At 38.4% G+C, this 12,614-nt stretch overlaps 1 protein-coding gene across 2 annotated transcripts; it reads right to left on the reverse strand.

Moving 5' to 3' along the window:
* Positions 1-258: 258 nt before the first annotated feature.
* LOC149782641 (uncharacterized) lies at positions 259-6,661 on the reverse strand. 2 transcript variants are annotated; one of them, XM_089934137.1, is made up of 6 exons: positions 6,510-6,661; positions 6,238-6,424; positions 5,572-5,674; positions 4,523-4,670; positions 1,780-1,929; positions 259-705 (listed from the first exon to the last, which is right to left on the reverse strand). In XM_089934137.1, the coding sequence occupies exons 2-6, from the start codon at positions 6,418-6,420 to the stop codon at positions 504-506; spliced, it is 786 nt and encodes a 261-aa protein (XP_089790263.1). In that variant the 5' UTR covers positions 6,421-6,424; positions 6,510-6,661; the 3' UTR covers positions 259-503. The 2 variants fall into 2 exon arrangements, with proteins under 2 accessions (XP_089790263.1, XP_089790264.1); XM_089934138.1 differs by having other exon boundaries at positions 6,238-6,606.
* Positions 6,662-12,614: the final 5,953 nt, after the last annotated feature.

Raw genomic sequence — 12,614 nt, forward strand, 5'->3', positions numbered from 1 at the left:
AAGTGGGACAGATGGTGTATGTTAAGTATGAAAGTCTCAAAAGCTGCCACTGCACTAGTAAATCTCGTCATGCACACGCCTTTGCTAGTGGTCTGTAAGGATGGGGATGTATTGGGGTTTGAGTGACAAGTGTCGATTACCATCACAAGCCAATATATTCTGCTTCTGTTTAAAATTTAGAACCGCAGATCATACAAAAAAATCGCATCTACGAGAAATAAAACCCAAATTCTATATAAACTAAACACAAAGACTGTCAATAGTTTAATTTTCTTTTCCCCATATTTTATTGTTTGAAGCAATTTTAGTGTCTTTCTTAACGTGTTAACCACCACTTACCATGTCATGCTACGACCCATCGTGGCATAATAAAGGTAGTTTCACTGATGTTTTTTGTGTAATGTTTGAAATAAAGTTAAATGTCATAGCTGATATCAAGTTATACTCTTGTCTTGAGATTTCGCCTTTATCTGTACTTCAGCGTATAGTGAGGCCTTCAACGTTCATATCCAGTTATACTTTAGATCCAGTGTTAACAACGCCGCTAGAGGGAGGATGGTGATGACTCCTGCCAACCCCTCACCATTAATGACCCACTGGGGTCCCACAAGCTTCCCCGGCGTCTGGGTGTATATACTGCCCAGTAATCTAGGGTTGACCTGGTTCCACGTACCGTGCATTATAGTGGCAGCCCACAAAGAATACCTGGAGAGGAAAAAAACCCCCACAAACAATGTTACAAAAGATGAAATGAAATGATAAATGTTATATTCTTGAGAAAGGGAAACAAGTCAAACACTATTCAAGAATATATCAAACTAGCTGTCGTATCAGAACAGTAAGAGTTATTTGATTACAAAAATAAAACTGTGCAGCATTCCAGCTGTGTAAACTTCATCAGCTACAAAAACAAAACTGGACAGCATTCCAGTTATATTAAACTTCCTCAACTTACAAAATAGAACGGGAATAATTCCAGTTATATTAAACTTCATCAACTTACAAAATAAAACTGGGACGAATTCCAGTTATTTTAAACTTCACAAACTCACAAGAATAAAACGGGGAAGCATTCCAGCTGTATTATACTTCTCCAACATCAAAAATACAACTCTGCAGCATCCCAGCTGTGTTTAACTTCCTCAACTTACAAAAATACAACTAGGAAGCATTCCAGCTCTATTAAACTTCCTCAACTTTCAAAAATACAACTGGGAAGCATTCCAGTTAAATTAAACTTGTCGAATTCGAACAGTATATTCTTATTAAATGCCGACGATACATTCTGAGAGAAAGTAAAGCTAGCAACTAAAGTTAGTGATGTGATATAAAATGTTTTTGAAAAATAAGAAAAAATCAGTTTGTGACATAATTTACTATACAAATTTCTTATTTGTATAAGGTCACACATTTATAGAAGAAACTATTATAGCTTTAAATTATTCCATAGTGAGGGATGAATTTGCAGAAAAATGTGGAAGTCTGGTATTTTAAAGTTCTGAATGTTCGTAATCAATTATCTGAATGCTGATCAAAGCTATAAAAGTCTTTCAACTTCTTGCAACATAGGCAAGATAAAGAGTTAAAAAAGAAAACCATCTCAAAGACGCACAAAGTCAGTTTAAGCGAGGCTATATATAAAAAAAGAAGAATGTTTAGCATACAAATAACAAAACTGACATAGTATGAAGGATTGTATAAATCCTTATTATAATAAACAAGAAAGAACTATTTGGGTTTATTTATATCATGTTCCTTGAACATTCGACCGTGGCATACCCTGACTTGATCGCTACCCATCCGTGAGGGAAGGCCGCCATGATACAAGAGAGACACTGAATGAAGACGGTGAGGTATGGCCTTGGTGGTCTAAGTTTGTACGTCAGCAATATCATCACTGGAACATGGAACAGACCCCAAGCAATTCCGCTGGAAAGAAACCCACATATTTTACCTGCAACGTAACACAATGTCGCCAAATGTTTTTACGAAAATTATCAGAGTTTATAACAAGCGACTATTATGCTTAGAATGTGCAGAGCAAACCACATTTCTCGTATTAAAACAAAAACCCAAGTTCAAAACATTTACCACACACACACACACACACAGTTTCGGCCAACATCTTAAACACATCCATAAACCTTCTGGGAAAGTCAAATTTGCAAACAACTCAACACATAAAAACAGTAATACGCTCCCACTAACTTGCTTCCATCGGAAATCTACCAATTAATTTTCCTAGAAAACTCCAATGTCTCTAAAAAAAATCACCTTGTTAGGATAAAGACTGTTCTTCCAATGTATGAAATATCTTCCGATAAAAGATTCTGGCCATATTTATGTCGCCTAAGAAATATTACATGCCTATGTAACATTTTATGATCAGATAGTTATCCGGCGTTCTATCATGGCTGCTTGCTCTAAATCTGTTTTTATGACGAGATATTCATCCAGCGTCCTATCATGGCTGCTGGTTAAAAATCTGTAAATATACTATCTGATATGTGTCGAAGATTAAGCTAAAGTTACAAGTTGCAATGCATAATCTGTTTCGTACATTAAAAAAAAAGATCAGAGGAATTTCATTCAGCTCACCTAAACATGTACGTCAGATTTTGTGCTATCATCGTTCTACGACTCGAGATAGGTCAAATACTACGGTCTCGTCAAAAGCACAATATATACTGTTTTGTTTCCGGATCGACAGTAATTTCAAACAATCTCTCCTACTACATGAACTTAGCATATCACCATGCAGACATTAGTGTTCGATTTTGTTAAACTGTTAACTATCAGTAGCAGACCTTGACTACAAGCAAAGTATGAAAAAACTCGTTATTAAAAAATTCTTCTTTCCATATATATTTCCTTTTTCTGTTCTCGTTATTGTTTAGCTCGAGAACTCGTTATAATATGTTACCATAAAATCTGCTATAATTTGCATTTCAAAAAAGGTTCACGAAAGTTGAAGGGGTGGGGTTACATTAGTTCGACTATAATGTATGTGGTAAAGCAATGCAGAAGAAAAGAGCCTTTTAAAATGTTATACGAAAACGGTGGTGAACCTATCTGCGGAAAACAATTTTGGCACTGGAAAGTGATAAAACAGATTTCCTCTAATCAATTGTTTATTGCTGTCCAACTGGTTGTTTTTTGTTAAAGATACTTCTTTGAAGTTGACTCAATCAGTTATGTTAAGAAAACGTCTTCCATTGACCTAACGAATTACAGGTTGTACTCGCTGGTGTTAGCGAATGTACTTACATCATCATCAATAATATTTCATGTTTTGTTGTGCAACCAATGTGATGCTGTCTCGCTTAAATTGCAGTGAATAATGTTCTTTCCCCCACCCCCCACCCCGCCCCGGAGTTTGATGGTATATCATCACAAGGATGGCTATACAGTACCGGGTCAATGGTATTGCAGTTATTGCCCAGAAACAAATCACATTAGCCGACCGAGACTGATCTAAACAACTCAAACCCGCAACGTGTTCTTAAATTTTTAACTCAGGGTGCCCACGGGTCCCTAGGAAAATAATGTTATGATATGGGTCAAAGGTGCTAAATTTAAATTTACATTTCCTCTTACAATCCCTTCGCCATCGGTCTGCAAGACCAGTCAAGAAATTGAACTTGACAACTCTTAAGGGTTTTCGACAGGTTTTATTTCGAACGCCTTGCGTGTTACTGAGGTCTGGTTGCTCTGTAATGCATCTTAAGTCGTGTAACATTTGGAAACGATAGGGATCAAGGTAACATGTAGATTAGCAATATATGTACTACCGCAATCGATCTCCAAATCTTAGACCTTTCTGAGAGCAACCCCCCCCCAAACCCCCACCCCATAAAAACAAAAGCAAAACAAACAAGCAAACAAACAAACAAAACATAAAACAAAGCAACAAAACCTTAAATGAAATACGGTGGATAAAAAGCTGAATATCTTTTTTGTTACATTTGACATAAGACAAGCCATTAACTTCCGTAATCACAATCGCATTTTTCTTTTGGCCCTTCTCAGTAACCCAATCAGAAAAATGTCGTCTTATTAGAGCTTAGCCATATTGCAATCATATGAATTTTGTACTTCAAATTTGGTGATTACTTTTGTTTAAGATGTCTTTTCTCTTAGCATAAAGGCCTGAGATATTGGTTACTGTTACTGTTATTGTGTTTAACGCCATTTTTCAGCACAATATATGCTATACATGGCGGCCAGTATTAATGGTGGAGGAAGAACCCGAGAAAATCCCCAAAAGAACCACCGAGCCACGAGAAGCTACCGGTAAGCTTTCTTACATATCCACATTTGCCGAGCCCGAGACTCGAACCCACACAGACAGAGGTGAGATGGTAGTGATCCGTGACGGAGAGCGCTTTAGACCACTCGGCCACTCGGGGCCCCCTGAGATATTGGAAGTGAACCGCTAGTTGTTATATTATCAAAGGCAAGATCTATTTCTGAATGGGAAAGAAGCTTTCAAACAATAGCGCAATGCTGTTCGTTCTCTTACCTGAGGGAGATGGCCAAGAGCGGTTCGTACCTTGCCATGAGACAGGGCAATAGATAGCATCTCCACCCAAGCTCCTCCCCAGCGGCCCGGATATATCCCGCCAGGAGATGCTTATTATGTTCGTGAATACCACTTTGCTGATCCTCAGCTGTAAGTAGAACATGAAGAGAAACTGATGAAAATGATGCTGACGATGACAACAACTATGGCGATAACAGCGAGTTGAATATCTTCTCTCGACCTATTTAACAGTTGCTTGTTATGTGCTGTATTGAGTCAAATATAGGTCACTGTCAACCTTTTTGATAGGTACTGGCGTTTTGGTATCTTTTTAAAGTGTACAACTGGTTGTTTTTATAGGATATAGACTTGTAAAATTTTATCAGACCGATTTTGAATTCCATACAAAATTTCAAGCTTTGAAAACAAAGGTTTTTAGTGTCATTTAGTGTCATTACATTGTAAAGAGTCAACCTTGTTCAATCTTGCCTGGAAATTATACAATTCTGAACTTGAGGTTTAGATTGGCTTTTCATCCATCAGCCAGTCAAAAACGACAATGTAACAGAACATTATTTGTAATTGGTTGAAATACAATCTCAACGGCAAACTAAAACTCAAGAGTTGTACAGTTTCCAGGCTGTTTACACATATACTAATATTTTAATGACTCGTTTAATGCGGAAAACATCTCACTTTATCCTCTACCCAATAGCCTTCGAGTCTTCAGGACGAGGAATAGGTTGTTGTTGTTGTTGTTGTGGGGTTTAACGCCATTTTTCAGCACACGATAGGCTATACATGGCGGCCAGTATTAATGGTGGAGGAAGAACCCGGAAAACTCCGGAAAGAACCACCGACCCACGAGAAGCTACTGGCAAGCTTTCTCACATGCCTACATTGGCTGAATCTTAGACTCGAACCGCCGCAGACAGAGGTGAGATGGCAGTGATCCGTAACGAAGAGCGCTTTAGACCACTCGGCCACTCGGGGCCCCCGAGGAATAGGTAACTATTGTAATAATGAAATTTTACTGCTGAAAATATTACCTATCGAAGCCCATCCCATTCCCAGCGTCAGTGTCACACAACATCCAACCAGTAAACAGACTATAACTACAGAGGCAGCCGAAAACACGATGCTGTCAACAACCTGGTAGAAAAAAAATCACGTTGAACTCAACTTGGTTTTCCAGAAGTGACAATGATATTTATATGCTATATACAAGCGTTCAACAGCCCAAACGGCCATTACTATCAAACTGAAGAGAGAGAGAGAGAGAGAGAGAGAGAGAGAGAGTTCTTACATATCAGCAATCGACTGGAAATGGGAAACAAGTGTGCAGTTGAGTTGATACATAACTGCATCCGTTTAGTTTTGTAACTAGCCATCAATCTATTCATCCAATGATCTATCTTTCCACGCACCCAATCACTCACCAGCCCTCCGGTCTATATGCCTATCGCTATAAATACAGTAATAAGTAAAAAGAGCTATCACAATAAATACATTAATACGATATTCAGCAATAAATGCATTAATAAGATCTATCGCTATAAATACGGTAATACGAGCAATCGCTATAAATACAGCAATACGGTAATAAGAGATGTCGCTATAAATGCAGTAAAAAGAATAGTATTACAAAAATAAAAAGCAGCATATATAGAATAAGAAGCTGTTAAACCAGCTGAAAAACAAATTCCAGTCCATACCGTGCCTATTCCTACAGCCTGCAGAATGAAGCTGAATAGGTCCCCTTGGATCGCTGACGTCACGAGAGCTGTAGCTCCCGGAAAGAACATGGCGTACGCTAGAGTTAAGAACGACTCGTTCTTTTGTATCCATACCCACAATGCAGTTATGAACAACACAGCGCCAGTAAATATCAAACACATCTTTTGACACTGAAGTTGACTTTAACCTTCAATTAGTACTGAATGGTACTCGTGCTATAATGTCATTCTTAGTCACACCTCGTTTGAAATGATACGTGCTGACTGGAAAAAAAGCGTTTTAAAAGTCGCAGTGCAAACTATTCCCTGACATTGCTTAATAAAAATGGCGGACGCCGTAAATACTTTATCTACCTCTCCTTTGCGTTGTGTCTTGCTCAGTGTTCACTATCGTATTCTTATCACTCGAAATTACAACGTTGTTGACACATTATCCAATGGCACAGGCTTATAATGTCTTCGCTGAATTGAGTAGCCTAAACCCCGCCACTAGTAATCTATGTCGATCAAAAATCTAATGGAATTGAATTCCCTTCTTTAACTGAGAGATTAAGGATATGAACAAATTTCAGTTTATCAATCCATCTTAAATGAAATCGATCCGGTGCAACTTGTAAATATGCTAACAGCATCCATAGGGGTGTTTATCCGAAGAAAAAAAAATTGTGCAGACCCAATGTATCAATTTAATTGACTGTAGAGAGTTAACATCCGTACTGTTATCATTTCTTGTTGTTGTTGTTGTAGAGTTTAACGCCATTTTTCAGCACACGATAGGCTATACATGGCGGCCAGTATTAATGGTGGAGGAACAAACCGGGAAAACCCCGGAAAGAACCACCGACCCACGAGAAGCTACTGGCAAGCTTTCTCACATACCCACATTAGCCGAATCCGAGACTCGAACCCATGCAGACAGAGGTGTGATGGCTTAGACATGAACTCTTGTTAAGTACCATCACTGCATTTTCCCACGGAGGCAAACTGAAACTTAGACATGAGCTCTTGTGAGTATCATCACTGCATTGTCCATTGGAGGCAAAGTGAGATAAACATGGACTCTTGTTTTGAAAAGACTGGTCATTGGAAACATTCTGAATAGGATTATGCGTTATGTGTTTCTTTTCATTCTTACTTTCATTCTTTTGAGCAAAAGTTCTGAACAGGGAACACACTTGTCCATTGTATACACTGGCTATGTGTACGCGTAATGTTTCGGTTTAGGATGAGCTCCGGTACTTCAGAATTCCAAGGAATCGATGTATTGTTAGTCCCACCCACTACTGCCCCGTCGTAATGTTAGTCCCCATTCCCCCTCCCCGGTGTGGGCTCAGGTATGTAGAATAGGCCCGACGTGTCTTCGTGCGTGTCGTATGAGGCGACTAATGGCAATCGGTCCTTTTACTTTGGAATGTGTCCCGTGATGATGTTCCATCTGACATGTTCTTGGACTTTATAGTGTGTGTGTACGTGTGTGTGTGTGTGTATGTGTGTGTGAAACAAAGAAAGTTTGGAGATCTTGAATGCAGTGCCAAACTATTTTACAGCAGATCCCTCCAACGTAGTCTTTTGCGATATTCCGTTTGCTTGTACTGAAACTTAACATTCTTCTTATCAAATAATGAAAATGTAGGGAAATTAATAAGAAATCAGCAAATATCAGACTTTACACTGCGTTCAGTGCTGTGTAAGGAACAGTTGACGTTTACACAGTGTCCCCGTGTTCCATACCACAGACTGTACATGCATCCATGGATAGGATGAATCGAACACAACCGATGCATTGGTACGTTATGTGGAGGAAGAAAGGTGCAGGAGTAGCGAGATAATTGAAAGAGCTGTTAATATGTTTCCCCTACACGAAATCAATAGAAATTATAGGGTTGATAATGTATTTCCCCTCAACGAAATCAACCATCCACGACTTTTTAAATTGTCACGTCTTGGCTAATAGCTAATGTAAATATGTTTTTACAACCGTCTCCTGTGCCTACAGTTACCCGAATATTATATAATGGGATCAAATGACTCACTGAACATTAATGAGGCTACCAGTGATATGACGTTGTCAGTGACAGATCCAGATATATCGTAGGTTTTGGGGTAGGGCGAAAACATGTAGGCGATTAGTATGTGACGGAATCTCAGGGTGCAATGCCCATGAAAGCTCTTCTATTTTAAACGTTTTCGAGAGCATAATTTTATGTTTCCAACTGTAAAAATGTTATTTCACTGCTGATTTTATTTGAGATCACCCATGCTAGAATGATAAGTAGAGCTCAGTGCATTATGCAAAATTGGCATGTTATCGTTGAGAGTAATAATTGGCATGGTAAGTATGTATAGTTCACCACTCTGGGTGTAGTAATTGGCATGGTAAGTATGTATAGTTCACCACTCTGGGTGTAGTAATTGGCATGGTAAGTATGTATAGTTCACCACTCTGGGTGTAGTAATTGGCATGGTAAGTATGTATAGTTCACCACTCTGGGTGTAGTAATTGGCATGGTAAGTATGCATAAATAATCACTTTGAATGTAGTAACTGACATGGTAATTATGTATAGTTAACCACTTTGAGTGTAGCAATTGGCATGGTAAGTAGTTAATCACTTTGAGTGTAGTAATTGGCATGGTAAGTACATATAGTTCACCACTTTGAGTGTAGCAATTGGCATGGCAGTTATGCATAGTTGTCACTTTGAGTGTAACTATTGGCATGGTAAGTATGTATAGTTCACCACTTTGAGTGTAGTAATTGGCATGGTAAGTATGTATAGTTCACCACTTTGAGTGTAGCAATTGACATGGTAAATATCTATAGTTCATTACTTTGAGTGTAGCAATTGACATGATAAGTATTATAGTTCACCACTTTGAGTGTAGCAATTGGCATGGTAACTATTTGCCGGTACATAAACCAAAAAACATAGCATAACCATTTAAGCAAGAAAAGGAGGTCATTATCACCCGAATTTTTCTTCTATAGGTACTAACCTATGTAAGAAAGACAGTTCTATCAAACAAAGCAGAAAATAGATTCAAGTAAGTTTGTGATAAGTAAACATGCTCCATAGCTGTCTTCCAGGAACACACCAATTCCCAATTCACAATGCAAGCATGTGTAAAATCTAACATATCACATGAATAAATGCACTAGTTTACTACTAAGTAACCTAAAAGCGAATTACAAAATTAATTCTAACTACAAACTAATAATCTACATATTTCTCTACATAATAATGAAACTCATTTCTAAAATACGCATGGAAATTAAACACTACAAAGGTAATTCTAAGTAATAAACGATCCTAGTAATTAAGTATGCATACTACACATACTTAAAATTACAATGCCATAATATTCTGCAAAATCGAGCAAATACCTTACTGGCCTTTACGAAGCTTTGTCTTTTCTTAGAATCTCCTCTCAAAGTTTTAGCGCCAAATTACGAGTCTTGGAGTAACCCTATATTGATCATCAATCTTCCTAGGCGAGACTAAATTTCCGCTTGCTAGTTAGATGCTATAATTCGGATCGAAATTGTTATCACACCCTCCATCTCATTTACGATTGGATATCGCTTTGATTCGATCCAATCAAACTTAGCGGACAATGTCCTTCTCACTGTCTGCCACGTGGGGGTGGATTTAGAACACTCACCGTTTCTCACTTTTCCTCAGATGTTTGTAACACATAGGTGGGAAGTCTCTCGATCTGCAAACGTGACACCGTTCATGCAGTGTGGTGGAAGTGTACAGGTACAGTAAGTTAGAAATTTGGTCAAGAACTGTTTTCATTGACCCGGAAATGGAATCATGACCCCAGTGGACTTTCATCCAGTTTGATTAAAAAATGCAGTGTAATTTCTGACAAACTTTAGTATCTGTGGATGTACTATAATTAACTATCACCCCATAGGAATCGGAGTGTCATTGTAATCTTGGTCTAAGTTCATATAGAAGAAATGCCTGTAGGTGGTAGATAGTAATTCACTTGGTGGTTTGAGCTTATATGTTACCAAAAAAATGATCATGGTCATCTAACACCTTTAGATATACAGGGCGACATCCATCATGAGGTCTGGCAAACTATTATAATTTAGTACAGTTGACTTGAAAGCATATTTAATCCATGAATACACTTTGATCTTCTTGCAGTATAAAATCCAATTATTGTCAAGGTAGTTTTTGTTATTATTAACATACCTAAAAAGAGACATGTATTTAATGGACTATTAAATTGAAGTAGTGAAACAAAAGCAAACACTGCCCACAGCTCAAGATATCTCGACAAGCTGAATAGATGCATGGAAGACGAACTGGAGTAGTGAAAGGGGTGAGATTAGCGACAATGGGAATTAGCATTACAGACCCCCCCCCGGGTAAGATTAGCGACAATGGAAATTTAACATTAACCACCCTGGGTAAGATTAGCGACAATGGAAATTTAACATGGGCAAAAAACCCTGGGTAAGATTAGCGACAATGGAATTTAACATTGGAGAAAGGAAAAAAAGGAAATATCCATTCTAGGGACAAAGGCATTCGAACAATGGAAATTTAACATGGGAGATATTGCTGGGTCACTCTAGGGACAAAGGCAATTGAACATGGGGAATAGAGTTTGGGCCTGTATAGGGACAAGGGGAATTGAACATGGGATTTTTAAAAAAAAATTTTTTTTAAAAAAGGGGTAGGCAATGGAAAGTCAGTCTCTTTTCGAGAAATAGGAGTGGCCCTGAAAAGGGCCTTTGGTTTCATCATCATCTTCTTCTTTTATTTCCTCCACTTCTGTAGCCATCTTCTAACTTTTGCCATCATTCCTTTCTTCTTCTTTTCTGTTTCTGGTATCCAGTCCGGGTGACCCATGGCTCGGAACTTGGCCTGTATCTTCATCCAGTTGTTATTCAATCTTTCAAACTCTAATTTCTTCTTCTTATTCTCTTCTTCCTTTCTCTCTTTGCTCCATTTTTCTTTTATCTTCATCACTTCTACTTTCATTACCTCTCTAATTAGTTCTTCTGCTTTTATTAACTGGTTACAACCCCACTTTACGTACCACCAGTCAGTCCAATGAAAGCTATTTTCTAGGAAGCTCCTGACTTCTGTGATATGATCCAAGGCTTCCTTTAAAGTACCTACTCTCACGTAAGGTGGGTCAATGAATCCTCTGATTCTTTCTACTTCTTCCTCAATCATTCCCCCTATTTGATCTTTTGCTACTCCAAGATTCTTCACATTGTTCAGGCTACCTTCAAATCTTCCTTCCTTATTCAATCTTTCTACTACATAAGTTCCATCCATGATCCAAAAATAACTATGTCTCAAATCGTTAAATAATTTTGTCATCTCCATCTTCTTTGTTTATTCCTTAGAATGGTTTGAACGACGAATACTGTGGGTTCTTATAGTGAAAGCGCGGACGTGAAGGAAAACATCCCCCTACTTTCTCATTTCATATAATATACTATCCACATAAGTGAAGCAACATTTAACAAATCCATAATCTACTGTCCACACAATCGTACGTGAGCGGTTACAAAACCGAAACTATACTCTCCACATACGCTAAGAAACAATAAACAAACCCATAATATACTATCCACACAATCGTACATGAGCGGTTACAAACACAAACACACAAACACATACCCTCTCACTATAAAAAAGAGTCAGTGTTTATATTCACACTACTCTACCTACACACATTGGCAAATCGATTGTTATTTCTTTTCTAGAGTATTGGGTAGCCCTGAAAAGGGCTGTTGGTTTTTAACTCCAGATGCACCTATCTAATGCTGGCACCTTCCTGGCCTGGCGCCACACACACATCTTCTTCCCCAGTCTCTTTTCACTCTTTTTTGGGGGGAGAGCAGAGGCGGGATATGTGGCTTCAGAATCCCAATTTTCTGTCTCTGGGATTCTGAAATTTCTTCTCTCCTTTTCCTCCTCTTCTTTTTTTCTTCTTTCCTCCTCCTCTCTCATCCTTCCCTCTTCGACAATGGCCTCCGCGGCCAGTTCATTTAACAGGCGCCTGGCATATTCCAGGTGCATCTGGAGTTCTAGAAGCTTTACAATTCTGGTATTCATTCTCTTCATCAATCAACAAGGGTAGCTAGACTGCCCAGCGAGTTTCAATTTATAGTAAAAGCGCGGACGTGAAGGAAAACATCCCCTAAAACAAAATTGATCTTACCTAGATCATAACCAAAACAACGCGCAGACCTAAAAGAAACACTCACTTTTTTATACTACCCATCACTATTCTAAAAACAATTTCATTAATCACTTCAATATACTATTCACATACGCAAAGCAATCCAATCCATCCCCAAATCTACTCTCCCCACACCTC

The sequence above is a fragment of the Sinohyriopsis cumingii genome, chromosome 15 (assembly GCF_028554795.1).
Source record: "Sinohyriopsis cumingii isolate HCF-2022 chromosome 15, ASM2855479v2, whole genome shotgun sequence".
In the NCBI taxonomy this organism is placed as follows: Eukaryota; Metazoa; Mollusca; class Bivalvia; order Unionida; family Unionidae; genus Sinohyriopsis; species Sinohyriopsis cumingii.

What these genes read in the sequence shown, in the direction of transcription:
- LOC149782641 (XM_089934137.1), bottom strand. Translation starts at nt 6,420, where the DNA reads ATGTGTTTGATATTTACTGGCGCTGTGTTGTTCATAACTGCATTGTGG. An exon ending in AATGGGATGGGCTTCGATAG is followed by an intron (nt 4,671 to 5,571) that starts GTAATATTTTCA and finishes TTCTACTTACAG; the next exon opens with CTGAGGATCAGCAAAGTGGT. An exon ending in TGGGTAGCGATCAAGTCAGG is followed by an intron (nt 706 to 1,779) that starts GTATGCCACGGT and finishes TTTCCTCTCCAG; the next exon opens with GTATTCTTTGTGGGCTGCCA.